The 24,476-nt window shown below is 44.4% G+C and overlaps 4 protein-coding genes across 5 annotated transcripts; all 4 read right to left on the reverse strand.

Moving 5' to 3' along the window:
• Positions 1-439: 439 nt before the first annotated feature.
• Positions 440-5,537, reverse strand: LOC100846183 (calcium homeostasis endoplasmic reticulum protein). Its single transcript, XM_003563382.4, has 3 exons — positions 4,530-5,537; positions 2,208-2,473; positions 440-1,509 (listed from the first exon to the last, which is right to left on the reverse strand). The coding sequence occupies exons 1-3, from the start codon at positions 5,429-5,431 to the stop codon at positions 782-784; spliced, it is 1,896 nt and encodes a 631-aa protein (XP_003563430.1). The 5' UTR covers positions 5,432-5,537; the 3' UTR covers positions 440-781.
• Positions 5,538-9,619: 4,082 nt separating this feature from the next.
• Positions 9,620-15,613, reverse strand: LOC100846486 (zinc finger CCCH domain-containing protein 13). Its single transcript, XM_003563383.3, has 10 exons — positions 15,268-15,613; positions 13,440-13,580; positions 13,242-13,275; positions 12,901-13,036; positions 12,747-12,809; positions 12,182-12,279; positions 11,869-11,940; positions 11,540-11,748; positions 11,018-11,211; positions 9,620-9,998 (listed from the first exon to the last, which is right to left on the reverse strand). Exons 1-10 carry the CDS (start codon positions 15,605-15,607, stop codon positions 9,966-9,968), a joined length of 1,320 nt encoding a protein of 439 aa, XP_003563431.2. The 5' UTR covers positions 15,608-15,613; the 3' UTR covers positions 9,620-9,965.
• A 2,642-nt stretch (positions 15,614-18,255) lies between these two features.
• On the reverse strand, positions 18,256-20,512 carry LOC100846790 (protein HEAT-STRESS-ASSOCIATED 32). The gene is made up of 5 exons (XM_003563384.4): positions 20,266-20,512; positions 19,589-19,780; positions 19,284-19,494; positions 18,778-19,001; positions 18,256-18,675 (listed from the first exon to the last, which is right to left on the reverse strand). Exons 1-5 carry the CDS (start codon positions 20,425-20,427, stop codon positions 18,565-18,567), a joined length of 900 nt encoding a protein of 299 aa, XP_003563432.1. The 5' UTR covers positions 20,428-20,512; the 3' UTR covers positions 18,256-18,564.
• Positions 20,513-20,967: 455 nt separating this feature from the next.
• LOC100829348 (dihydroflavonol 4-reductase) lies at positions 20,968-23,015 on the reverse strand. Of its 2 annotated transcripts, none has more exons than XM_010228982.3 (6): positions 22,659-23,015; positions 22,364-22,537; positions 22,015-22,238; positions 21,765-21,924; positions 21,453-21,672; positions 20,968-21,333 (listed from the first exon to the last, which is right to left on the reverse strand). In XM_010228982.3, the coding sequence occupies exons 1-6, from the start codon at positions 22,810-22,812 to the stop codon at positions 21,174-21,176; spliced, it is 1,092 nt and encodes a 363-aa protein (XP_010227284.2). In that variant the 5' UTR covers positions 22,813-23,015; the 3' UTR covers positions 20,968-21,173. The 2 variants fall into 2 exon arrangements, with proteins under 2 accessions (XP_010227284.2, XP_014758243.1); XM_014902757.2 differs by having other exon boundaries at positions 22,015-22,235; positions 22,659-23,014.
• Between the last annotated feature and the right edge of the window lie 1,461 nt (positions 23,016-24,476).

Consider the following 24,476-nt stretch of genomic DNA (forward strand, 5'->3'; position numbering starts at 1 on the left):
AGATACGCCCATTTTTCAACAAATTTGAGCTACTTAATATGGGACAGACAGCCACGGAGGGAATAGATCACGTGGATCTTGGAGATTATGGTTACTCTTTGGGGGCATATGCATAATGGCTCAGCCGGTCGTCAGTTTACCCTTTTCGTGAATTTTTGCAAGACTGCAAGCAACAATCAGTCGCTCAGACACCATCATAAACATCGTAAGCTAGAGAATACTGCTGGATCAGGATGGCTTAAACATACCATGAATAAAAGAGAAAAAGGATCTAAACTTCATGATCAATCACGGTTCAGATCTGGGAACAGATAAGAAAGGATTGGAAGATGAAGACGCGGCTGGTCGGCCGCGTGAGTATCAGGTGGACCGTGGACGATATCATGCTAGCTAGAAGGCTGTATGATAGGGGCCATAGGTCGGCGGCACAAAGGTTATTTAAAAAATAGTAAAGACTTAGCATCCAAACAGAGCCTAAGTCGCCTGTCCTGTTAAGTATTGAACATAGAAAGCCAAATTGATACCAAATCTGAAATCCTTGTCCAAAGTGCAATAAACTCTACAAATGAGAAAAAAACAGCATATCTATGGAACGAACCTCATAGGCATAAGCTACTCCCAATTAAGAAGCTGCGGTTCAAGTCGCCCATGACAGTAAAAAGTTACATTGTACACTCATTTGATAGTCGGATTCTGTCTGCTGAGGTAGAGTTATGCAGACAACCATTTTGGCCCCAAGCAGACAGAAATGGAAATGCATCTCATTATATTTCTGCTGTTTTCACCTCGGTGCTAAGGAGCGAGAGCTGATGGAGGAATGGTAATTGCTGCTCCTCTGTTTGCGATACGAAGAATAGACATCACCATACTGGTGGCTCGCCTCATCTGGATCAGCAGAAGCTCCGAGACCCAATCGGCCACTCGACCCCGGTTTGCTATCAACAGTGCCATCAGCACGCATCCCTGTTTCAGGGTTTACATGCAAGTTGGCAGGGGGAGGAATGCACGCACCTCCCTTGCGAGCAGGAAGCTCTCTCTCATAATCATCATAATCATCAGGCTCGCCCTGCTTCATTGGGCCTTCTGATGGGTTTACCTCCCCAATCTCCTTGAAGAACTTCGTGACACGATCAAGGATCTCAGCTTCAGGTACAGTTGATGGTGGGATGACCGTGGGGATGTCAAGTGGGCTCAAGGGAGAGTATGGCACTCCACTCCCAATTTGCATCTTTCGGACCATTCCTGGAATGAGGCCAGGGGGGAATAGTGGATAAGGAGGTAGATTTAGATCATTTGTAGTAGCTGGAGCAGTGCTTTGAGGAAGCGCAGGGGGGAGTAAAGATGGTTGCACTGGCAGAGATCCTGGAAAAATAGTTTGGCCTAGAGGAGGGTAAACACCAGCTGGAAATTGTGCAGAAGGCACAGGTTCTGGTGCGGCAGAAACAGGATGGATTGTGCTATCCTTCTCTTGCGGATCCGAGGACCATTTTGAGGTCAGCTGCGCTGCTCCTGAAAACATATCCATCAAGTGTACTTAGGTTTAGCTCCAAGAAAAAAACAGGTAAATGCACTGCAATTTATAGAAGGTAGAAAACCCAAGTAACTGGCATGAATAAATTAAAATTTTAGCTGTACATATAGCAAAGATTATTGACCTGACAGACGATAACCTATTTTACTCTAGAAATTTACAGGGTCAGTCAAGCCTGGCAAACTAAGGTTCTATTTGGCATTGCGGTGTATTATGCATATTTAATTTTTGGCTAGCCAGCCTTTTCTTTTTCCGCGGACTAACTTTTCCACAATAAAACCTCAGCACATCACTGTTTAGCAACCGCAAAATGACTCTTAATGTTTCAGTTTCAGAGCTACCAGCCTATAAAGTTTCTGGTGTCAACATATCTCTACTACAACCATAGGTTAAATACACCAGAATTATAAGAAAACCCTTCATATGAAATCCGGCACCCTAGAAGCTTCGAAACACAGATGAAAGATGATAATGACCACCTAGACAGAATAGTAAAGATGATAATGACCACCTAGGCAGAATAGTACTCCCTCCGTACCATATTAAGTGTCTCAAATTTGCCCAAATATGGATGTACCTATGTCAAAAAAGTGTCTAGATACATGTAATATTTCGACACTTATTATGGGACGGAGAGTATAAGCCAGTTTAGTAGGAGGGGTGGGTGGTGGAAAACCTGAAAAGGTCGAGGGATCTGGAGAAACGTGTCGCGGTGCCAAAGGATATGATACCCCACCTTTCATCTCTCTTTCAAAGTTAACAATGGTTTCCTGGTCATAAACTTCCTTTGAACCCCAGAACTGCAGAATTTTCTCAAGGCGAGTCTGGTTGTCATCTCTACTCTGTGGGTTATTATAAATCCTTGCAAGCATAGAGCCCAGCACAGATTGAAAAGCAGCAGCCTCATTGTCAAGGTCCCGAATATTAGCCCGTCTTTGTAAGCTGCACCATATGAAATTAAGCAAAGCACCAGAAATACGTTAAATATACACAGTTAAAGGCCATATGCAGTTTTAAGCTGTAACATACTAGATTTCATAAAGAGCTCGTGCACTAGACACTTGACCAGGTGAAATGCATTAAAGACCATAGTCAAAATGATATTGAGTGGGACAAACTATAGCAATCTACTCTGTTAGACCATCATCACGTCGCTATTGGCAGTAGAATAATGTTTCTACAAGCTGATTTTGCTATTGTTAATGTCTTATCCAATCAATTCCAATATCTGTATAATCTAAGTGGAAAATAATATCTGAATGACTCTCCTAGCAAAATGGATATAGGCAAAAGCTAAAGCAAAATAACTTTCTGAAATGCACATTACAACTTCGTTGTATGCTAACTGTGGTGCAGCACAAGTTTCCCAAGGAGTAAATACTTCAAACTTAGCAGTAACATTTTCATCGCTAAGAAAAAAAATCCTTAATAAATAAGTCCTGGTCAAGACTCTACTGAGCTATCTTCCTAATACAAACAACACACTTGGTCTATTTGCCCTTGTACGCAATACAAGTGCAGAGATACCAGCCTTCCTAACGCAAGGATAGAGCACATTCTAGTATACATATACTAATTAGCAAAATATTTGTGTTGCTATGGGTAAATAAATTAGATTACTGTAAACTGTTTGGTTATCGTTGTTGTGTTTCATGCATCAAAACATGCCTTTGAAAGTTTTATCAATTTTTTGAGATGGTTCCAGCCACATGTAAGAAAATAAAGAAGATGGTGGATGGACCATCTCTACAGATTGAAATTTTATAGGAGTAAAGAAAATATAACATAACAACTACACAGGGAGTGAGCATATGAGGATGCACCCAGACTCCAGGGAAGGGAATAGGGAGGAAGGAGGTGGTGCAGACTAGTTCCTAGCAGGACAGGGGAGGAATGCCTGTTCTGTGTGGATTACATGTGCCAAGCAAAGGAGAACAAGGGCTGGTTTATGGTATATAATAGATGAGGTTATGTTGAGCTTGTATTGGTGGGGTGACTACCCTGAAGTGGAAATGTATCACTTCAAAAGGAAATCATTTCAATACTAACCAATACATAGCATATAGGTATGGGTATCTAATACAATAAATTGTTTCTATGCTTTGTTTCTACGGTATATAATACATGGGGTTATATTGAGCTTGTAATGGTGGGCTGGGGTGACTGCCCCAAAGCGGAAATGTATCACTTCTAAAGGAAATCATTTTGATACTAGCCAATCCATACTCTCTCTGTTCCCTTATATATGTCATATATAGATTTTACTTCTTGCACCAAGACGAGCTCTCGTTTCTAGCGCCTAGCCATTCACGTTGTTTTAGGACTAAATGGGTGTGAGCGGTTATTGGTTGGGAGGCAGGAGCCAAAACGCCAATAAGCTATATAAGGGAATAAATAAATACAAATCCAAGTCACTTATTTCCGGACGGAGGGAGTAGAAAAAATCTATATGAACTATATAAGGGAATGGAGGGAGTAGCATATAGGTACCGATATTACAATTAATTGTCTCTATGCTTTGTAACTAAAGAGTGATAAGATCAGACGGTTGGTCTTTTTGTTTTTTTAGGTCTTCTATAGCAATTATTAGCGTATATTTTAGTCATCACGTGGTACAGTGGTCTTTGAAATGAATCAGGGTGAAGTAAGGTCATATCAAATGAAGACAAAATTCTCAAGTGCAATCAGGATGAAGTAATGATCATTGGGCCTTTTAAAATTTTGAAGAGAAAATTCCTATGATACTGCAAAACGTAAAGTTCATTCTCTATTGCATTGTTTCTGCACAAGCGCAATCTTTTAATAATTTAAGATGGCAAGAAGATCTATCAATTGGCATTTGCTTCATGTTTTGGTATTTCAGTTGCATAAATGTTGTTATTTCTTTAACAAGCATCAGCATCGAATAAATAAAAATAGATCAAACTAATAACTATACTTGATTGACAAGCCATAAGGTGAGCAAATAGTCGCAAAATAGATGCTGAAATGAGCATACCCTTCAAAAAGAATATCGTTCACCAGGAAGATAATGTGCAGTTGCCTCTCTGAATCCTCCAAAGCACATACTCTCTCCCTGAGAACTTCAGCCAGAGCTGGCGCAAATGGCGCCCTTTGCATAAACCATGTCTTGGCTCCCTTTATTGACTCTTTGGTGCCATTAAGATTGATAAGCACCTCATGCAGCTCAGCAGCAACATCAGCTGGGAGCGGCCCAGAGAGGCCCTTGAATGAGTTCGCCGCAGCTTCATACTCACCATGGCCATGAGGACCAAAATGCTGGTGCTGGTCATAGAAGGGCGGGTATGCCGGCTGGTGCATCGGCGGGCCGCGCATCATCGGACCCATCGGCGGCATCATATGCATGGACCCCGGCGGATACGGCGCCACCGGGGGCGGCCGCACTACCCAGAGCTTGTACCTGTAGTACGCGTGCCCTTCCCCGCCGAAGACGAAGGCGTAGTCCGGGTTGTCGTGCTGCTTGTCGCGGATCACGACCTCGAACTCCGGCCCGTTCTTGGCGATGTACTCGACGAGCTTGTCGATGCGCTTCTGGAGCTCCGGGTCGGCCGGCGGCGGGGCGGGCGGCGGCGGCCCGGAGTCGAACGGCGGGTGCATGTAGGGGTGAGGCGGCGGCGGGGAGGGCGTTGACAAGACGTGGGGCGGCGCGTAGGGGGAAGGCTGCTGGTGCGGCGGGAGGTGCGGGTAGTGCTGCTGGGGCGGCATGGCGCGCGGGTAGGGCGAGTACTGCGGCGGGATTGGAGCGGCGTAGGGCTGGTGGTGCGGGTACTGCGGCTGCGCCTGAGGGTGGAAGCCGTACTGCGGCGGCGGCGGGGCGTGCTGCTGCGCCTGCGCGTACGCCATGGCCGCGGCCGCGTAGTCTTGGGCTTGCCGGTCCATGAGGCGGCGGGATTAGGAGAGAAGAGGGGTAGGGCTCGCTGCGCCGGTGATGACGGCGGCGGAGGAGAGGGGAAGAGGCTTCTACACTTCTACCCTCTTTTCTTCGAGTAAATTACAGCCTTCCCTTTGGGCAACAATTACAGAAACAGCCCTTCCAGAAAAACCCAAAATCCAAACCAAATCCAAAAGTACAAAAACCTGCGAAGGACACGTAGACGGGAAAAATAGGAGTAGCTACGGAGTACATACACAATTCGACAAAAAAAGGCAAGATTTTTTTTTCCGAAAAAGGAAGATAACATCATGTTACCATTCATGTCTTAAAAGAATACTTTAAGACATCCAATCTGCAGCGAAAACTTTCTTACGCGCGGACGTGTTCCGCGACGTCCAATCTGCAGCGTTCAGCGAACGGACATCTTTCTTCTTTTCCTTTATTCTTTTTGATGCATACGAATCTCTCGGAGGGTGCTCGCAGCTGTTTCTTCCTCTCCCCAGTCCCTACCGCCACCATCCCCCGAGTCTGCTCTGAGCCCGAGACTGCCGCCGCCCGCGAGCCGCGCGCCTTGCAGGCTGCTTGCCACAGATCGCGCCGCCTTGCGCTCGTCGACGACGCCGGCGATGCCGGGCTGGATGCGGCCGTGGCTCCTCCTCATGTGGCGCTCACTGGACGAGAAGAAGAAGTCGAAGAGGCAAAAGCCACCCACCAACGCGAGCGCCTCGTCCAACTCGCGGAGGTACTCGTACTGCCGCGCGAACTTGCCCCAGAACTAGCTAGCTGCTGCTCCTGCTTGATGTGTGTTGTCGTTGTTGTTGTGCCTGTGCCGCTCGATAGCTGTTGCTTGATTGTTGTGTTGCCTGCTTGTTTTGTGCTGCCGACTGCCGCTGCGGCTAGCTGCTGCTAGGCCAAATGTTCTATTGTGAGCATAAATGTGTTTTGGCGGAGTGCTACTAGAGGAAGCAGAAGAGGAATTCAGAAGGTGTTCTAAGCACTCGAGGTGTTCGATGAAATGGTGCCTCAGATTTAGTCTTGTAGTTGCACTGACTGGTTGGTCCATTGCATCTCCTCTTCATTGTCTTACTCATCAACCATGCACTTCAGTACATATCTATGAGGAATTCAATGAGGGGTGTGTTGTTTGATGCATTGACTACTCTATTTTGAGAACGAATAGTTATAGTTACCGCCATGACACTGATGTAGTTATATTGCAGTTGAGGTTATGGTTATTACCATGTCAATGATGTGGCTATTCAGGTGTCCAAGTCACAGTGACCACCACCATGGCATGGATGGAATTACCCGCCTGTTCAAGCTATAGTTACCAACTGTCATCCTAGTACTCATAGTAGTACCGAGACATTTACTCAACTTTCATCTTAAAGTTATCACCATGGGACCGGTGTATGTACCGGCCAATCCCTGTTAAAGTTACTCTATGGGTTGTCAATGTTTGAGTTTACCATGGCATCGATGTAATCACCATGTTGTTAATGTTAAAGTTATCATCATGGTACCAATGTAGCTATCTAGCCAGTAATGTTAAAGTTATCATCATGGCAACGATGTAGTTATCCAGCTAGTCATGTTAAAGTTATCATCATGGCACCGACGTAGTTATACAGTTGTTCATGTTAGAGTTATCATCATGGCAGTGATGTAGTTATCCATGTGTTCATGTTAAAATTACCATCACGCCAATGTAGTTACCTAGAACTTCATATTAAAGTTATCATCATGGCACCAACCTAGTTACCCAGTTGTGTAAATCACTCACCGTCACAATATGGATATAGTTATCCTATTGTCCGAGATAAAATGTTTGGGAGATGATGTAGTTCCCCGATATAGAATTCGCCCAAACATACACAATTTTATCTATTGTCGAAGTTGATACTACTTGTAAATACTCTAACCCGGTAACTCACATCTTACCGCTTGGTAAACTTTTCAGCTCGTAAAAGGAGCACCCACTATATATCCAAGTGAGTGGTAGGTTTGTAGGTGTTAACTATTTTTTGAACAGTACGGTAACTCATGTATCAGTGGTCTGATAACTTACAAGTTTAAGCAAACGTCGTAAACATAACCAATTGAGGTCTATTAAGGTCTAGTTTTGAGTTGATAACTAATTGTGGATAGTATGATAACTCGTATTGTTACTGATTTTTTAACAGTACGGTAACTCATGTATCAGTGGTCTGATAACTTACAAGCTTAAGCAAACGTCGTCCAAACATAACCAATTGAGGTCTATTAAGGTCTAGTTTTGAGTTGATAACTACTTGTGGATAGTATGATAACTTGTATTGTTACTGACTGGTGACTTCTAAATTTGAAAAATATTTCGGAAACTTCCAAAGTGAGATTAGTTTCCGAGCCGATAACTCTGTTGTGAATAGCCTGGTAATTTACATAGCATTATGGGGTAACTTTTAAACTCGGAAAAAATAACCAAAACATGGCTAGTTAGAAGCAGCGTCTAAACAATTGTGAATGGCCCGATAATTCACATATTATTGGTTGGTAACTTTTAAGATTGAAAAAGTAGCCAAAACATGTCCAGATATATCTAGCATTGAACAAATCCTGAACAAGCTGATAACTCAGGTATTGCTGCTTGGTAACTTTGGAGCTCTAAAACAACATTAAAACACCCCAATGTAGATTGAAAGCTGGTAACTCATCATGAATAGGTCTGGTAATTCACATGCCTATGGTTCGTAACTCTGAGCTTAACTAAAGATTCGCCAAAATATATCCAACCGGGATCTTGTTTTGAAGCCCCCGCTGAGACGAAATCAACTGTGAAAACGGATTATTGATCGGGTACACGATTTGAGCTACACAACTTTAAATTTTCTAGAGCGTTTTAAATGCACATGTGCTGACGCTGCTGCCCCCTCTCAGTTCAATTTGCATGCACACGTCCGCTCCAAGCGATGGGAAAAAAAGGCAGGAGGCACTGCTCGGGCTCACGGAATGGATCGGAGGGAAGATGGCATGAAGCGTACGGTGGTTATGATAACTGCCATACGGCTGGCACATAGTCTGCTCCTATGGAGTATTAGGTGGGATAAAGACGCCGTGATTTTTTTTACAATTTATACAACTGAAAATGTCAGGGGTGTCCACCCCTAACATCATATGTAACTCATATACCGCATAACATAATGTAGACTGACAAATAGAATCTCTTATACAACTCGTGTATCACCTAATTTATTGTGAATTGTCCACCAAAACTAGGTAAACAAAACCATGCGTTACCGTCTCTAACCGGCTGCCCTCAACAGCCGTGAAATCCCGCAACTCGCTCGTTGCAGTGGACACCAAGTACAGATCCAATAAGTGGTGAGATAAACAGTCTGCAAAAAAAAACGCTTGTTATCATTACGACAGTGATATATTTGGTCAACATATAGTACAATATGCCAACGTAAATAAGTCCTCTAAATATTTTACAAACCCACGAGCATATTCAAGATAGTGACATATTGGCCAATACTATAGTAATATTTCCAAACATATTCAAGATACTATTTGGCCAAGGGATGTAAAATTGAAAGCGACAAAAACAGTGTGGCATGAGCGAGCCAACTTTGCGTGTTTGGTTCTACCTTTTTTTTTCAAGAAATGCCATCATGACCAACTTTATTACTTAGCAAGTAGATTTACACCGTCCATGAAAACATTCATTAGTAAGTTGGGAGGGTCCAACTGCCACACACCATCTAAAAGGCCATCGGCCTTACTAGCTAAAACATGAGCTGCCATATTAGACTCCCTAGAACGGTGCTCCGACAAGAAAAAACAATCCTCATATATAGCCGCTGCCAATCCAAAGGAATTACCTCCACCTTTCATAGCTTCAATAACTTCCATGCCATCTGAATTAAGACTTTTCTTCCGTGAAAAAGGTCATTTTACGCCTAGTGCTCATTCACCTACACTTTTTTTTTACCGCTCATTCACCTGCACTTTGCTTTGGGTTCAACGGCATCAAGAGGTGGAGCAGCGATTCCACGATTCTGAAAAAAAGGCTCTCGAAGTGGCATCAGGATGGTTGGCCTATTTATACAAATTTAGTGAAGAACCAAATGTGCAACCCTCAAGTTCAGGGACCCAATTGGCTTGTCACTACAAATGCAGCGAAGTATGGTTCCCCTCACTCATGTAGCAACATAGGCACAAACAAACCTCTGGAATATCTATCAGCAGCGGAACACAAAGGGTGCTAAAATCTCGAACAATACTAGGAAGGCCTGTCACAGGACCCATACAAGCTCAGGTAGCAGTCTGAAGAATCCAGGGATATTAAGATGAAAACTTTACATAATATGCTTGGCAATAATGCGACCCATCTTAACATAAGTTACTACTACAGAAGAGAGTTACAGGATGCTGAACATCTACTGCCCAATGTATAAAGAACTCAAGATGATATAACAAGCAGTGGTCTCAGAAGCACCACAATGTCCTCCATTCAAGTTACTCCTTGCTGCTGCATTCTGCCAACCACCAGCACACCTACTAGTCCACAGGATCCTCCTCAATGCCATTGTACTGTGAGCAAAAATGATTAGTATAAAACGTCAGATAATATTCAATGGACTGCAGATGCGTGGTACTGAGGGAATTAGTTAACTCCTGTGATGCATCTGCTATAAACATGACAAATTTGACGTTACCAGGAAAGGCAAAACTGGGGAGACTAAAAGAAGTTTAAAACATGGAAAATATACTGAATACTGTAGCCTAGTGCTGCTAGAAAACTTAAATGGCAAATGCAAATGATTCACGCACATGATAAGGATAAAACTGAAAGGGCCAGCCAACTAGCGGAGGGGAATACTGCAAAACTCTTGCAAATCATCACAAGCAAAGAGACACCAGCAAAATACCAGGGGTCGTATCATATTACAGTAGTGAAATCTTTGGAAATGCATATGCCTGGAGAAGATTCTAAAAGACATGCTGAACTTAAGCTGCTGGGCTGAAAGACTAATTGTATGAAACAAGAATACACGATATAAAAGAAAATTACTGCAATTGTACACCAGTGTTGGAAACTAATTGGTCGACTATATAGATAATCAAGCTAATAAATATATATATATATATATCATTTCGTAAGCCTTTTGGAACCGTTGATGGTGGCACGATACACAGAATTTAGTCCTATAACCCACATCTTGCACCAAAATATATTCTATTTTCTCATATATTATCCAACACAATAATTTCAATAAGATCGTCGAAGTCATCAGCTGGACCACTGGTGAGGTAGCAGCTCGATCCTTATGTTGATAATTCATAATATGCAGATGGCTACCCATAAGTAGTCTAACAAATGAATTACACCTAGATGAGCTCTCAGTCAGGACTGAAGACAAGCGGAAACAGTACCTCACTTTTACCAAGTTCCAAGAACAGACGGTGGAACTTGCAAAGTTCACACTAACCGAGAAACAAAGGATCCAAAGATAGAAGGCTAATAAGATAATGGGCCATAAATAGATTGTTTCTGCCTAACTAACCTATGATTAAGAAACAATTTGTTGACTGCGAAAAAGATATCTCACCCTGTCTGTAAAATCATTGCGAGAAGAAACGACAATTCCTTCGTCGTTATTGCCACCTTCCCGCAATTTCTTCAGAGATAAGACTTTTGGTGAATCAGTTCCCTTGTTAACATTAAAAGATTCTAGAGCATCTTCTGGTCTATATTTCCCTGACATATGGATCATATCAGCCCCAATCACTCTCCTTTTCTTCCCTGAAGAAGAGACCACAATTAGAGCATCAAAAGACATAGTTCTATTCCTTCATTGGCACATTTGCCCCCAAGAAATGCGTACATATTCAGAATAGCAATGGCCCATATGCCAAACAAGATAGATATTATATTGTTCAGGACTGACAAATGGGTTCAATATCTAAAAAGAATAATAGAGTGACACTAACTTGAATACCATCCACAATGTCATCATAAACTGATACGGTGCCGATCATTTGTATACTGATAACTAGTTTGCTAGTGCTAAGACAAACGTTGCTATGCTAAAATAATGTTGGTGTCATCCAAGGTTTCATCAAGGTTTTACCAGATTTTTCTTCTTCGCTTGTTGAAAGTGCGGTAGACCTTTTTCTAGCTTTCGAACCATGCTTCTGACCCTGATCATCTGCACTCATTTCATAAGCACTCTGCGGGTCGTCATTACCAGCATTCACACTAGAATCTTGTTCCTTGGTACCAGACTTCAAAGAATCGGAAGCAAGCATATCAGCCAACCTCTCAAAACGACCTTTAGACCTGAAGAAAACAAATGTGTTGATAGCTGTGAAAATAATGTCAATACTGAAACTAGGATTGCAATTATCTGCTGAAAATACCAAATATCAGTTCAGTTGTTTGTATACACAAGAAACATGCCTTTTTAAATCCTCCTGTGCTTTCATGTAACGCCCATGTGCTTTGATGAGTTTCTTTATTTTGGAGGTCATCCTATGTCCAAAGAGCAGTATTATCAAGAACCATATACTGTAAAGTACTCCCTCTGATCCTAAATTCTTGACTCAAATTTGCCAAAATATGGATGTATCTATTCTTAAAAAACGTCTAGATACATGTAATATTTCGACAACAATTTAGGATCGGAGGGAGTATTTTTCTTGTACTAAAGAGACAGCCTACTGAAAAATTGGATTGCATAGGAGTATGCTCATGTATTGTAAAAAGGAAGAACCTTTCACAATTTTGTTTCTCTTTGTTCAACTGCACTTCAAGATCATCCACTCTGGTGGAAAGTATGCCTGTTTCATCAATCTTCTTGTCCAGTGTTGCCTGTGATACACATAACTATTAAACGGCGTGGAGTATAAAGATATACAAGAAAATGAACAGACCAGTATAGCAATAGATCAGCTAAAAGAACATACGAGGTGGACAATTCAGAGAGTTCGAAACAGTATTTTACTGGGCCACTTATGATGGGGCAGCTTCAATCAGAGATGCTCCCATGTAACAATTTTCGCAATCATGAATGATTATCATCAGTATTTGGCATAATCATTGAGAAAAACATTTATATTTCGCGGAGTGGACCTCTTAACTTTGAAGTTCTAAGACTCCATCATAAAAGTTCACATATATAACCATCTAGTTTAGTCAAAAACAGAACAACAGATGTTGGAACTATCAAAAAAAAATGCAACTAAGCATAAACTGCAATCAAGAGGCAGACTAACCAAACAACAGCGTACCATACGTATTTATAACTCAATAACTGATAAGTGTCATGGATAACTGACCTGTAGTTTAGATTTATCTTCACGTAATGCTTTCAATTTCAAATCCAGTGCAATTTGTTTCAGCTGCAGAGGATACGCAAATATATAACAGAGGTCCAGGAATATGGAGACGGCTTCACTTATATGTTAATGAGATAGATTGCACAGTTCAAACCTGTGCTTCACTACGATCTTTCTCATCACCGCTGGACTGTGTGTCATCCTTTTTTCTATCTTCATTATCAGAGGTGCTGAAACTTCCTGATGAATCAGTTTTTTCACCATCAACCTTCTTCTTATGCCTTCTCTCACTAAAAGATCCACATAATCACGTAGAAAGATAAGCAGAGCAAACAAGAATTGAAATGTTACATGTTTAATATAAAATAGAACTAAGACAACTAAGACATGGGGTAATACAAAGACTATATAACAATAAAACTGACAAATTAGGCAATACATAAGCACACTCAAGGACAAAATTACGAAGATATGTGTATATTCCTTGTTACACACCTCTTATTGATGGGAGATCTTGAGTGACTAGATCCTGCAAGTAAGATTTCAACAGTACATGTTTAGAGATAGAAAAGATTAGAGCAACTACAATGAAAAATCCTATTTTCCGTCAAAAATAATTATAAACTTTTTTTCAAGAGAAAAAATAAATAAATCCTACAGAGAGAGAGGGAGGGAGGGAGAGAGAGAGAGTACCCCTATCTCGAGAACTTGGTCTCCGGTTCTGGCCATGAAATAGATGACCCCTGGTATCTCTTTCAGGGGAATACCTCCCACGAGGTGAGTTTCTTCTCTCAGGTCTGCCTCTAAAGTCATGAGTTCTATGATCTCTTCTTCCTACAAGTCAGAAATTAGAAGTTTATATAATAATAATACAAAGAAGCTCGATACCACTACAAATGAGTGGGGCTATATAGAGACAAGGAAACACACAGAACATTTAAGATCACCACAACCTTGAGCGATTTGATTATTCAATTAGCAATAATATAAAGCACTATACCACTACAAAATGGATGGAGCTATACAGAGACAAGGCAACACACAAAACATTGAAGCTTACCAAAACCTTGAGGCCATATTGTTATTCAATTAGCAATAAGTAGCAGAGAGTCCAGGATAACCCGTAGGCCAATGAGACTAATGCAAGAGGAGATACCAATATATGATCATTACACATCATGATGCACCACTTAAAAATAGATCCAGCACTTGTTACATCAGTCATTCATCTGAAGTGAAATTGGCAGCTTCTCCAAATTTGGATATCATGCTGTTATTACCATGAAGAAAGTTCTTCCACAATTCCAATAACACCAAGTCTAATTTCACTTGTCCAGATATTTCCATATTGATTTCAGTTACTCTTGTTCTGTGATAATACGTGGAAATGACAGGCAAGAATATGCCAAAGAACAAAACTTGGAGCAGAATTTTCAAAGAACGATTAGTTGCAAAAGCTGGACGATACAGTTTTAGCACATTGAGCATACCATTCATCTGATTGAGAAGAGGAACCACATAATATCCGTGAATATAGTTCTTCTGTAAAAGGATAACCATTTGAGTGACCATAAAATGTCTGGTTACTGACTGAAAAGGCAGGCACTGTAATGGACGTGTCAACCTCTGGAAGTATTCAATCCTAACAAATATGCCCGAAGAGACCTAATTTGGATAGTAGTAAAATCAACAGAATAACCAGCAGGAATGCCACGCTGTTCTGCAAGAAGCTTTGGCTTCAGTTCAGATACTGTATGGAAACGATAGAAGATCATATATTATAGATAACAGAAGAAGACGCGACAGAAACCAGCAGTGTCATATCTGGTTTCTGCTCACGTAATGCAGACTGCAGAGTTCCTCAGCCAAAACTAGTAACTGGAAATTGCGGAAGAATGGTCAGTTGGTAACATTCACAACCTTCAACCACACTTTGTATGATCTCCAAGGGTGGTACTCTTGTCAGCGCTATTCTTCTATTATTCCCCTCACTACTAGCTCCACAACGCAACACTTGCAGTCTCCTCCACGAGAAGCACACAATTGATATGGCATTGATATATCATGCTCCTTTGCTGTCTAACCAGCATCTTACCCTGGCATTGATATATCATGTTCCTTTGCTGTCTAACCAGCATCTTACCCTGCCAGTCATGCTCTCCGCAAACAACAGAATGGTCTGAAGATATAACGACATCCAACAAATAGAGAAGACAGGAAGCACTTGAACAGAACACTCTTTCTCTCCTTGATCCTTGGTGCTTGGTATGATTGAAGCCATCCACATAACCTAACTCTGCCTATGAAGCCATTGGTGCAGAGTACCATCCTTTCGGACTGATAGCATCAGATTTGCATCAACACACTTACGAGAAACAGTCCATACAATTTGGGTACACAACACGGTCGCGAAGCAGAGAATAAGCCGCTGCAAAATCCCTAACCTGGTGCACATAGGAAAAAAGCAGGCGGGGGGAGAGGAAAGAGTGGGGGTGGGGGGGGAGGTGATTATGGTATATACCAGGTGGTCCGATGCGCGGCGGGAAGGAGGAATGAGGGGGTGGCTTGCGGAGCTCGGCGCCGCCGTGGGCGAAGCCGCAGGAGGCGCCGCGGGGGCAGTGGTGGCTGCGTTGCCACAGCGCGCACAGCTTCGTCTTGTAGGCCGGGCCACGGTGAGGAGGGGGATCCGCCATTTCTCTCATCGTCTTGTAGGCCGGGTCGCGGGCGGCGGGCGGCGGACGGACGACGAGACGGCGCCGAGGAGGAAGCGGAACGGGGAAGGAGAAAGTGGGAGCGGAGGGCACGAGGGCGACGACGGGCCTATAGGCTATAGGCTTAAGCCCATTCGAGATTCGACCCATGAAACCGCGGCGGGACCGGCAAGGCGTTTTTTTTTATAGAGAAGGGGCTTTTTCAGCCCGGCTTTATTAGAAAGCCCAAAAGGTGCGGTTAGGAATACCAGTGATACAATGCAGCCAAACCACCAAACAAACCACCAAACAAGTGCTTACAGATTAACAAAAAGGACCACAGCGTCCAAAGCCAATAATGGCGCAAAGCTAAGACTCAACCAGCAGAATTAGCCCACCCCTACGCGAGCGATTCCACCAGAGCCATCGTCAGCGAGAATCGTGCCAAGCTTCTCCAAGATCCCATCCGATTTTTGCTTCTCAGGAAGAAGAACTCTCCAGCGTATAAGTGACGCCCGCAAATGATGAACCACCTGCACAGGCGAGCGGGAGATTTTTTTTTGTTAAACACCATATCATTACGGGTGAGCCAAAGTGCCAATCCGCTGCAGCCAACACCATCCACCACTTGTGATTAGCGCGCGCCCCTTCGTGCTTCATACAACAGTCAAAGAACTCCAGCAAGGAGCGTTCATGTTGCCGGCCGAAACCATCTCGGAGGCAGCACCACAAGAAAACCGCAATAGGACACAAAAATAATAGATGGTTTCATTTTCGCCACACAATTGACAACCACGCTCGTCAGGCCAGCCTTTCTTAAGCAACTCCTCGGTCACTTGGATTCTACCTTTACCACACAGCCAAACAAAGATTTTCTGCTTCAATGGCACCTGAGTTTTCCATAACTCGAGCCATCGTCGATCAATAACACCACTATCCATCATCAACGAGTAGAGAGACTTATTTGAGTATCGCTTATTTTTTGTTAGCCCCCAGAACCCAACATCAGGCTCCCTCAACAAGTGAAATGGGGATAAGAAAGCCCGAAGTTCCTGCCATTCTCTTGCTTCTTCAGGGCCGAAAGAGCGACGAAAGGAGAGATTCAGCCCATCGCCTTCAAATACCTCTACCACCATCGCAGAAGTTTGCTCGTTGCAAAGGAAAAAACGGTGAAATTTCACATCCAGGGGAACTGCGCCAACCCACACATCCTGCCAGAACCTCACAGATGAGCCCCTGCCAACGAAATATTCACTTCCTTTTTCAAACCAATTCTTGATGCTATGCAACCCTTTCCAGAATTGAGATGCATGTGCTAGAGAAGATTGGAAAAAAAAACCGTTTCCACAATATTTCTGGGGAAGCAATTGGCAGCACAGATCCTCCTCACCACTCTCAAGTTTTGCAATCCATTTGGTAAGCAAAGCAATGTTTCTAGCCCGACTGTCCATGAAACCCTGTCCACCAAACCCAGACCGGCAAGGCGTTTCATTCGCTGAAAAACAAAAACAAATACAGAGCTGGATAGTGTGTTGCGTTCACAGGATAAGTGTACGTGCTTGTGTGTGACCGTTTGTGTATGTATTTTGTTTTCTAAAAAAAAGGGAAAAGGAGAACATGAGTTTGGAGCAAACGGGAAGAGGACGTATTCTTGCTAGCTCGAACAGCACGGAAGTGATGTAAGTGATGAATAGAGGACTATCGCCAGGTCTTGGAGCTGCAATCTATGATCACCTTTTCTTCTTATCCAATGGTTGTGTCAAGATTTCTTTTTCTCCCCGTCCTTGAGAATATAATCTAATTGTGTGCACATGAATTAGCAAGATTAGCTAAGTTCTCTTCTCGTGGAGTGTGGCCTCATGGTCAACTCCTAATATGTCACCTCTACTCTTGAATGATTTTGAATGATGTAACTATTATTGTTAATGGTATTTTACTGGTTAAAAAAATGGATTGGAGAGAATTGTTTTTTAGTTTTTTTTTTCATGTTTGGCATGCGATAGAAAATATACATGAGATTAACAAGCAAAGTCTATTGCCGTGCTTGATTTACGAGAGTTCACGGACAATTAGCTTAGAAAAAATAATATAAGTTCTGATGAAGGATTGAAGGCTCAGGATCAGCTCTAATAAATAATTACATCCAAATGCATGCCTCTATCTCCTTCACACTGCCATCGCCGATATCAAGGGCTTTGGGTATGTCAGATTGTTATTGGTGTTTCGCTCCCACATATTGGCCAAACTCAATAGTGAGGATTGTTGTTCGGTTCTCCAGTGGTTCAACTGGGCAGTGCTGACGGTGATTGTGGAGTCAAGTTTGCTTTAGCTAGTGGTTTTCTCCGGTTTGATGAAATAGCAGTTCGATGGTTACATACCGGCTTTTCAAAACCATTGGGGTCAGCCTGATTTTATGCAGGTTTGTTCGGCCATTTCTTTTCTTCACCATGGAGATTTAATAGGCGAAGTAACCAGGGACAACTCCAAACTCCAAAGGCTTCAAAGTCCAAAAGAAGAAGAATGAAGGAACTTTAAGTTGTAAAAAAAGAGAGAAGGAACTGATCCTTAAACGGAATCCCACTTGTATGTCATCTCCAAATTCAGAAGTCAGATATAAGCGATTTGAAAATTCGACTTAACAGCAGGACTAGAGGTGCAACGTGGTAACCCTCAGGGTACCCATCGACTCTCTTTGGTTCAAACAAATGAACTAGTTTTTCAAAAAATTGTTTCATTTTAAAACTTTAGTTCATTTGGTTGAACTAAGAAGAGTCAAAGGATACCTGAGGATCACAAAGGATACCCTGAGGATCGCAAAGTTGCAGCTCTAAGCAGGACCATGGCACCCCTACCCTCAAATAGTCGGCCAGATGGTCTTCATAGCAAGGGAGTACTGATTCGCAGATTTATTTAGTACAATAACCACCCAACATGAACATCCACACCAACACTACACATGATCCAGGTACTACAACAGTTCACACCGCCGGAAAGACACTGAGATCATCGCATTACGAGCTACCAGCACGCGCTGCCTCGGTTCCTGACTCGATGGTGACGGGACTGCAACTCAACTTGAACACACATACATTGATCAGGTCTCATCTCAGCTGGTATGAGAAAGGTCGTCACATCAGGAAGAACGGAGAGGTGAGCAAGGACGGACTGCTCCTGCGCATGTCAAAGCCTCGGAGACGCTCCAGATTCATCACCTCTGAGTGGTCGACAAAGAGGTTCACCTGCGCCCGCGAATCGGTTTCAGCTTTCAATGATCAGAATATCAGGTAACGAAACACAACACACAAGCAGTTTGAGGGAGGCAGGGAAGCATCAGTGTGTACCCGTGGACTGTATCTTTTGACAAACCACTCGGAGGTGTTGGCGTTGGACGTTTCAAACATGGTCTTGTCGAGCCCGAGCCGGCCTACAATCTTCGCGATGACGTCTGCTCTTAGAGAGTCAGCCCGCTGGCAAACATCATCAGCGTCGATCATGATCATATCCGCACCTGCTTCTAGGCACCTCTCGGCCCTCCTTATCAACAGGTCAACGTCTTCGACTCTTTCTGCAAACCAACAGAACAATATGCCGGCATTTGTTGTAAATAAGGGGGTGCAATGTAGTCATCTCATGAAGCAAAGGAACTGATGCTATTGCTCACAGAGAAACAGTTAGCGGAAAACAGTACCAACATTATTTTTTTCAAATAACAGACACAAAGATACAGACAATGGTGATTGTAAGTTACAACTAACAATGATATGAATGTAGGCAATATTCCCTAATGACTGGGAGATGTAGCATTGCATATATATTAGCACATTGGAAAAATAATGCTTGTAAATACCTGAGGTCTGCTTTACTGGAACTGTATAAGCACCAAACGCTCTATCACCAGATGCAGGGATATCAGAACTGTCGAACTTGACTGAAAACAGGGGCTTCGCCCGCAAACCACTGTTCTTTATGAGGCGGACTAATCTCAGGATAGCCTCTTCAGGTAGCTTGAGAGATCCAGCATTCAACTCAACTGTGTCAAAACCCAACTCTTTGCATTCCTAAAACGAATATCATACGTCATGTATGTGGTTCAGAGTTCAGACATGTTTGTGCACAAATACCTTACAAAAAGACCATGAGAGATCTGCATACCTGTACATACTGCTTGAAAGAAGAAGGTCCTTGACGCAAAAGATGTTCTGCCCAATCACCTGTGCTCACGTACATGTCATGCTTGTGTGCTAAATCGGTAATCTCTCTAATCAATTCTTTTCCCATTAAACTATGAGATCCACCAGAAAACTTCAGACCATCAACAAAAGGACCGATAGAATCCAAAATTTCCTGAAATAAAATATGGCAGGCTTCAGAATGTGGTATCCTGAATGGCTGTAACTAGGATTATGTGTTCTGCAAATAACCTTGACGTGTTCATGCAACAGTAATTTTTGAAACATGATTAGAAATTATCACCATCTCAGGTGCAGCCACAATCCTGCACATTCATTCTGTCCTTATTTTTACTGGTTCACGTAGATGCAAGGGATTTCTGGACAAATTGCTAGAGAACCTATGAGATCATGTTTATTGAGCCAGTCACGCTCAAATAAGGAGTACTCTGTAAACAGAAACTAGACGCTGGGCGATCCGAGTGATAACATACTCTACCAATCAGCACGAATCGTGCAATCAAGTTCAATAAACTGGAAACCCAAACAACGATCTATAAACCGTGATCTTCATACACTCTCCAATTCTTCGACATGGCTCCACTAATTCTAAGCACTGCAAGCAATGTGGGTGAACTAGGCGGGGGGCGGCGGGCGAACCTGGAGCGCGTGGTGGGCGGAGCGGAAGGAGTAGTAGGGGCTCCTCATCTCCGTCACGCCGTACCGCCGCGGCTTCTCCGGCCGGTCGTCGGCCTCATCGCCGTGGCCGTAGCCGTGGCCCTGCAGGGACAGCGCCACCACCTCCTCTCTCCACCGCCTCATCGTCGTCGTCTCTCTCCCCTCCCTCTCTCTCTCTCTCTGATCGATAAAGAGCAAGGGCGTCGAAGGAGGTGGAAGCTTGCGGCTGCTTCTGGAATCGCGTCGCGTGATAAGGACGTGTGGCCTGACCGGTGGGACTGGTCACCTCGAGTCTGGGCTAGGCCTTTTCGGAGTGCAGTTATGGGGATAGGATGGATCGTCAGGGCCCGTGCAAGAGGAAAGAGCCCAGACAGTGGCTTGCCAGGCCCATAATTTTGTGCGGCTCAATTAAGCCCCTGTTTTTTTGGCTTTAAACTCAAGAACAGAGCAATACTCCCTCCAAGGCTCCAATCAAACATTAGTTTTGAACTTTTGAGAAGTACTGTATTATCGGTCAAACCTTGAAATATTTGGAACGTAAATATTTTTCCAAAAATATGTTGAATGTGTGAATTACATAGTAAACTAGTTATCAGGTTTATAAACATTTTAGCTTTAATGAGGTAATCAACCTCACGTTATGGGATGCTGTAAAAAAAGTCACGTTTTGAGATTGCATCAGCGTCTAAAGCGTCATTTTTATTGCCCACAGATTCCTACCAAATTAAAAGTACTCCATATTCAAAATCAGCGTCATTCTTTTTCTTTTTTCGAATTTACCTCTAATACAGACCAGAAATAACATAGCCTTCCCAGACGGAAATGGACATCCAAGACCAACTCATACTAAAAAACCCTCACTAATTCCCCTAAAAAACCCTCACAAGAAATTACAGACATCGATCAGGCTGCTCCAGGAACCCACGGCCAATACACAACGCGACGGCCTCCCTCAAGATATCCCCTGCATCGTGCTGGAACCTAAACCCCAGATCCAGCAGCCTCTTGGACGACGCCGAGCTGGAAGCATCGAGATCCTCACTACTCAACCTGCATCCAAAACCTCCCCAAGATCAGGCAACAGACGCAACTACAGCACCTGAAAAATGGAGCATACTAATGCGGCTCTTTTTCTTTTTCTTTTTTTTGCATCTGCACGGGTCGCTTGCCTCTTTTCGGGCTGGAAATGGAAAGGCGGGTAATGAGACGAGAGGATCCGTTCGATCTGGGCCATCGAGTAGCTTCCCCCGGCGCACAGGTACCGTCCGTCGGCGCCCGGCGCGTCCATGAGGAACACGTGCGCGTCGCAGGCGTCCTGCACGTGCGCCAGCGGCACGCACCCGAACCTCGAATGCACCGAGCCCAGCAGCGCGTGCAGCTTCGGGTCGCCTGAGACGGAGAAGAAGTCAAGAAACCTCTGTATCAGCCAAAAATGGGATGCGTGTTTCTGAACTGTAGATGGGTTCAGTTATTGGTAGTACGTGTAATGGGGGACAGGAGGAGCTGGACGCTCGTCGGGACGGCGGGCGTGAGGAAGGGGCCGGCGACCGTGGGCAGCACGACGGACACCATGTGGAGGCCGTTCTCCCTCGCGAAGCCGAACGCCGCCTCCTCCGCCATTCGCTTCGACAGGATGTAAATCTGCGTAAATGTCACGGAGATGAGCAAGTAAATTCACCGAACTTTGCCAATGCCATGGCTTGCGCGAGGGCAAGTAGGAACGTAACGTACCCAGCCGATGGGCTTGGTGGCCCAGACGTCGTCGAGGGCCCTGAGGCACGACTCGTCGACTACGGCCGCCTCCGGGCCCGGGCCCTGGCCCGCGGCTGCTAGCGTGCTGACGGAGGAGGTGAAGACGACCCGCCGGACGGTCCCGGCGCGGACGCAGGACCGGAGCACGTTGATGGTGCCCCTCGTCGCCGGCTCCAGCACCTGCGACCTCACTTGCTCATCTTCTAGCACATCAAGGATAGGATCAGGTGGTGGTCAGAACTTTGTCAAAGTGCGTGTGGTGTAGATCGAGATTAGTGGATCTGAGACCGATCGAGTAAAAAGTCAACACCCCCCGCGCGCGGCTTACCGACGGCGTCATGGTGGTCGTGGTGCAGGTGGAGATCCATGGAGGCGGCGACGTGGAAGAGCGCGGCGCAGCCCCTGACGGCGTCGTCGAAGCTCCCTTCCTCGCCCATGTCCGCGCGGAACACGCTGAGCCGCTCTTTCCCCTCCACCGCCGACAGCATCCGCCACGCCTTGCCTGCCATGGCCGCGAGCACAAAACATACATTTTCTTGATTAATCCGTCATGGCCGCGCGCCGTAAGGATCAATCAATCGGGTGATGAGTGACAAGCGCGCGCGCATGTATGTGCTTCAAACCTGGGTCCCTGGCCGTGGCGTGGACGCGGCGGCCGCGCCGGAGCAGGGTGCGGACGAGCCACGAGCCGACGTAGCCGGTAGCCCCCGTCACGCACACCGGCGGCGCGCCGTCCTGTTCCGGCGAGAAAGCAGCACCGGCGGCGCTGCTGCCCATATCTCGATCGCCCTCTCTAGTGCGCCGATGCTGATTGCTGAACGCTGACTGAGGGGAGCAGAACAGCAGCCCGGGCGTGGCCTTTCTAGACCCGTCTCTTCGTGGGAGGACAGCTAACACAGTTTGGTGTTTGCTCGTTACGACTGCTACAGAACACAAGTACAGCCCTGAATGGAAACAAATCGGTATTGATGGGGATGTACTGGCCGACACTGTTGAGTGACCGGACATGCAGGATCTCTGTGTGTGGCTAGCTAAGCTTCATCGGAATACGCCATGTGTTTACGAGTGTTGCTAATAATGGAAGGAAAGCAATATGGCGGCAGTATTACTACTACCAGACTTTGCATTTTGTGTGATGCGGCCACGGATGTGTTTAGTTAAGGCTGTTAAGCAAGTCCACCGAAATAAACACCGGAGAGTGAAAACCACATGTCGTGCCAGGACCATCCTGACGACTAGGAGCGCAGAAACATCAGGCAAAGTGGTAGACCATCACCGATGGCTTTTCCCATCGTAGGTTCTTCTGGGTGCGTGCGATCCAAGTGCCGGCTGGACCGATCCGCCTTTATCCCGCTCACCGCATCCCGACCCCCGGCGACCGAAGAGCCGGACGAGACGCACAGGCGATGAGGTGCGACCGAGAAGGGGTTCCGCAGGTGCCAAAAAGTCGCCACGCGCAACTGCTGCACGCCGGAGCACGTAGGGTAGGGGGCACCGGCGCACCGCACAGTAGTGCCGTGCAGACGGAGAGAGCACAGCCAGTGATTTTACGTGTGTGCGTGCAGTGCAAAATTGGCAACCGTATCAGAGAGACTACTTCGATAAACTACCCTCTCAGTTTTTTGGAAAATCCGATCCTTCAATTTGATTAGGCTAAGTTACTTTAGAAGCTAATTTGGGACGACTTCTCTAAAAAGCTGGAAGGACAACTCACCGAAGAAGCCACCAAACGAATCAGGGTAAACAGCAACCCTCGATCATACGCCGCTCGTTTTCTTTTTTCTTTTAAATAAGCCTAGACTTATTGTATAATAATAGAACAAAATTGAAATAGATACCCGCCGGCAAATGTTACACCAAAGTTTCCCGGGTTTAACATATCTAGCTCCATTGTATACATCTTGATATTGCTTTTCTGTCCATAATAATGAAACTAATAAACTATATAGGATCAAATTTGTTCATTGGTTTTGAAAAGTTGCATGAGTCATCTATAATAACAAGTGAGAAACTAAGACATTTGTTCCGTATGTCGCTGCCTCCACCGTATGAAAACTAAATGCTAGATGTTGATCCTATAGAATTGGGATTTAGGAAAGCAAGGCATATGCTTCTTTGGATTGTAGGAATTGGAAAACATAAGAATAGGAACAACATATGATTGAAATGCCATGTACATTGAATTCTTATAGGATTTCAAAACACATACCCCCGACTTATTTCCAGACGGAGAGAATATATTTTTATAGTGGTGTTTTTGGATGGTGCATACAAAATGAACATATAAACTTTAGAGGAATTAGAAGAGAGAATAGAGAGATATAGAGACAAGATGCATTGAAGTTTTCAAAGAAGAAAAAGAATGAGATTTGATCTCACGTTAGAATTCTTATGAAGTTGAGACCAAACGAATGGATTCTATAGGATTTTGCCAACTCCAA

The sequence above is a fragment of the Brachypodium distachyon genome, chromosome 1, assembly GCF_000005505.3.
Source record: "Brachypodium distachyon strain Bd21 chromosome 1, Brachypodium_distachyon_v3.0, whole genome shotgun sequence".
Lineage (NCBI taxonomy): Eukaryota > Viridiplantae > Streptophyta > Magnoliopsida > Poales > Poaceae > Brachypodium > Brachypodium distachyon.